General features: G+C 23.8%; 1 protein-coding gene across 16 annotated transcripts in view; it reads right to left on the bottom strand.

Moving 5' to 3' along the window:
• The window catches only part of LOC102678789 (WD repeat-containing protein 7), a 14,361-nt gene that overhangs the window by 3,963 nt on the left and 6,368 nt on the right, over positions 1 to 4,030 (bottom strand). For 9 of the 16 annotated variants that reach the window (XM_006607125.2, XM_031508889.1, XM_031508941.1 and 6 more), the window contains 9 exons: positions 3,264 to 3,354; positions 2,753 to 3,164; positions 2,358 to 2,578; positions 1,996 to 2,215; positions 1,669 to 1,783; positions 1,367 to 1,572; positions 1,148 to 1,285; positions 955 to 1,023; positions 238 to 339 (listed from right to left, as the gene is read on the bottom strand). In XM_006607125.2, the coding sequence (XP_006607188.1) occupies positions 238 to 339; positions 955 to 1,023; positions 1,148 to 1,285; positions 1,367 to 1,572; positions 1,669 to 1,783; positions 1,996 to 2,215; positions 2,358 to 2,578; positions 2,753 to 3,164; positions 3,264 to 3,354 (1,574 nt within the window). The remainder of the gene's footprint in view (positions 1 to 237; positions 340 to 954; positions 1,024 to 1,147; positions 1,286 to 1,366; positions 1,573 to 1,668; positions 1,784 to 1,995; positions 2,216 to 2,357; positions 2,579 to 2,752; positions 3,165 to 3,263; positions 3,355 to 4,030) is intronic. The other 7 variants (XM_031508968.1, XM_031509146.1, XM_031509077.1 and 4 more) reach the window with 3 other exon arrangements.

Below are 4,030 nucleotides of genomic sequence, written 5' to 3'. Positions count from 1 at the left end.
AATAAACAAAAATTTAATAGTATAATAAAACAAATAATAAATATATTTTAAGTAATATAATAAATATATTTATATATATATATTTATATTTATATTTATATTTATATTTATATTTATAAAAAAAGGAAAATGGAAAGCAGATGACAAATCTAAACTAATAACAAAAATTCATGCCACGTAATTTCAATGACAGAAAGATGACAATAATTTTGCCATCTTTCTTAAATCATGGCTAACCTTTGCCGTCAAGAGTCGACGGCTTGAGGCCAACGCTTTCCACCTTGGCCTGAATCTTAGTATGTACGTTCTCTGCGCCCTCCTTCATTTTAGCCAATATACCTATAGAAAGAAATTGGCTTTAAATGATATAGTAATAGATAAATATTTTCTTCAACACAAATCTTCACGAATGACAATAACTGAGAATTAAATACACTATGAAACTTTATATAAGTATTACATAAAATAAATATTCCAAAAATATATATTTATGAATCAAAATATTCAAGTAATAAAAAAAATATATCATACTAAATCATAAATAAATTAAAAATACAAAGCACTAATTATGATAAAATATTTTCTTTAAATTTACATAATGAACTGAATATATGAAAGATATTAATTGATCAAGAGTTTTGATATAAATATTGTAAATTCAAACAAAATATTGTATTAAAATTGTATTTAAACTGATTTGTTTTAATATTAAAACAATTTATTAAAAATATATTTATGTTAAATTGAATCTTAATAATATAAATAAATTTGTTTATATGGCAAAACATGCAATAAATAATTTTAATATGCATAAACATTATATTGTATAATTATTTATAACATAATGTATAAAATAAGACTAATAATTTTGTATGAGATCCTTATTAAATTTTTGCTCTAAAAAAATTGCACACAAACTATCATTTACGAAATGAAACTGTAACAACACAATACCGTGACGATCCTTCTCCTTTAAAATTCGTTCAACGTCTCCTGCCTTATCCTTGACGCGACCGAAAAAGTCTATAAAGTGGCATGTTAGTGTAATTTTTTTCTTTTAATAATACTATAATTAGTATTTAAAATTAGAATCTATATGTATAGATCTATAGATATGAAGAATAATAAGAATTGAAAAAATTTTTACCTGCAATTTTTTTATGAGCATCTGGACTGGCAGATTGTGTAAGTGCTGCAACTTTTTGATACTCAGAAGCAGAAATAAGACCTTGTGCTTCCAAAGAACCTGGTGACATTGCTCCATATTCATCGCTAAGTAATTGTACTATGTATAAAAAAGAAAATATCAATCTATTTTTTAAACTTCTTTATATATATTAAAAAGAAAGAATAATGAAAATATTACCTATTAATGCCTCTATATCAAAAAATAAAATATGACTTTCTGGATCTTTAGGATTACTTCTAAATCCTTGAATCATTAAAGGTGTGCCTTTTGCCTTTATTTGGTTTCCATGGTCAACTCCTTGTCCACCATGAAGTTGCTGCAGCTGATGTAATCCTCTTTGAGTTGCATGTCGTATAGCAGAAAGATTTCTATGTCTCAAACCTCTGAAAAAATAAAATTTAAGAAGTATAAAAAAAATATTTTTAAGAATCTAAAATTCTTCTATCTAAAATTTTTATTATTTATTTTATAAGATTTACCTAAAAAAATGTACAGCAGGATTAGCTAATCCCAATTCACCACCTGTAGCTGATCCTCCAGATGCAGCCATTGTATTTTCATCACAAGCATAAAGCACTTCTTCTGCAATAATACCTATAAAAATTTCGATTAAAATTTTACAAAAATAAATTTTAAAATATTTTATATATATATAAATAATAATTGTAGAAAATTATAATAAAACAAATATTGTATTTATACTTAATTTTAAATAAAATACACACTTATATACATATAAAATCTTTTAGAGTAAAGAACATTATTAGAAAAGCATTAGAGAAGTAAAATAAAAAATTTATATGTACCGTGTAATACGCGATCTAAATGACCAGTTTCCATTTGCCATACATACACAGCACCATCTGAACATCCGACTATCATAAAATCATCTAATGGTCTCCATTTTATTGTAACAACTGGAAATAAGTGCCGAGAAGCAAGAACAACACATTTTCTTTCTGCTAATGATAATAAAGTAACACTATGATCCGATGCAACACTGCAAACGCACTTCTGTATTCTAGGCTAAAAAAATGATTAAATTATCATTATGTATTAATAAATTACAAAATTTTAATATATAATTTGTAAAATAATTATAAAGTATTATTTATTAACAATATATATATTTAATATATATAATAATATATAAGGAAATTGAACGTACACTACAATTATCAGGTGGTACCATTAATTGTGTAATTTCACCTGCATGAACACAAAATCTATGAATAAGTGTACCAGCATAAAGGTCCCATAAACATACGGCAAAATCAACAGATCCAGAAACAAGATGTGTCCGATCATAACGTGGAGCTGCTCCATGTGGGTATAAAAGGCAATTTACTCGGCCAGAGTGACCCAAAAGTACTTGATGGGGAGGCCAATCTATAAACCACATAATAAAATAAAGAGGAAGAAAATGATTAAATAATTGATTAAATAAATTTATGTAAATATTACAATTTATATGATGTCAAATTGTTCCATTGAATAAAAAAAATATTGTTGAAACAAAATTCTTAGAGAAATATTATTTTTAAATTAATAAATTTATTGTACCATCATATTGTTGATGATTGCCATGAAGTAAATGAAGCATGACTGTTTGTGTTGCAGGAACAATAATAATACTGCCATCTTCACGACCGACAACTAAACGACTTTGTTGTGGTAAATATATACTAGCTGTTAATTTTATGCCATGTACATCTCCACTATCTAATTGATCTAATATTCCAACTGGTGATGGTTTCATTTCCTCCCAAGCAGCAGTAATACTTGTTTTTACTGCTGGTGGTAATGAAAGTGGAATAGAACGATCATTTTGACAAATTTGAGTTAATTGTTGAGTTGTTATTTCTGGAACTGTCCAAAGAACAATTCCTTCACTATCACCGCGTAATAAATATTTTAATATTTTACTTTGTTTTTGAACTGTAACTAATCGCATTGCTGGAGGGCATGATAGAGACTAAAAATAAAAAAAGATATAATAATTAATAATCAAGAATTATATAATTTCAAAAAATTAATATTACTAACTAAATTAACTAATTAATTTTAAGCTTACCTTATCTCCAGGTTGCATCAAAGTACAATAAAGATAAGGTTGATCATATTCAACACCCGCAGAATGGAAATTTTTATTGTCTGCAACGCTACTATATAATATAAAAAAAAAAATAAGAATAATATATTATTTAATTAATCAAAACTATTTTTCATAATAATAATTTTAAATATTAATTCATAATATATTTTAATATATTTTTAAATAGCAAAATGCATAGTATATAATATAAATTAAGAATATTTTACAGTCAATAAATAATAAAGTTATACTTTTAATATTTATTAATTTTAATAATTTTTTATTCAATTTATATTACTCGATTTACAATACATACCAATAAGCTTTAATAGATTTCATAGTACATAAAATAGTGCATAATTATATTACTTACATAATAATTTATAAGATAATATAAAGAAACATATGTTTCAATATATAAATATATTTGAACAATAAATTAAATATAATTGGCAATTAGCATAGCTTACTAAAACTACATAAGCTGGCACAGCACTATTTTTTATTAAAATTATTATTTATCTCATTTGATTAATATAAAATAAGATACATATAAAGCAACTTAAAACAAATAAGAGATGAAAACATAAGATATGAAATGCAGAGAGATGTAATATTATTATATAATTATATAATAATATTTCAATTTAATATAGATTTATATGTATGTAATATATAATAATATATAAATATTATCAAAAAAATAAAACATGAATTAATTATATTTAAATAATATAATATAATAA

This window comes from Apis dorsata, unplaced genomic scaffold (genome assembly GCF_000469605.1).
Source record: "Apis dorsata unplaced genomic scaffold, Apis dorsata 1.3 scaffold_2, whole genome shotgun sequence".
Taxonomy (NCBI): Eukaryota; Metazoa; Arthropoda; class Insecta; order Hymenoptera; family Apidae; genus Apis; species Apis dorsata.
This window is presented reverse-complemented; position numbering and strand designations above follow the sequence as displayed.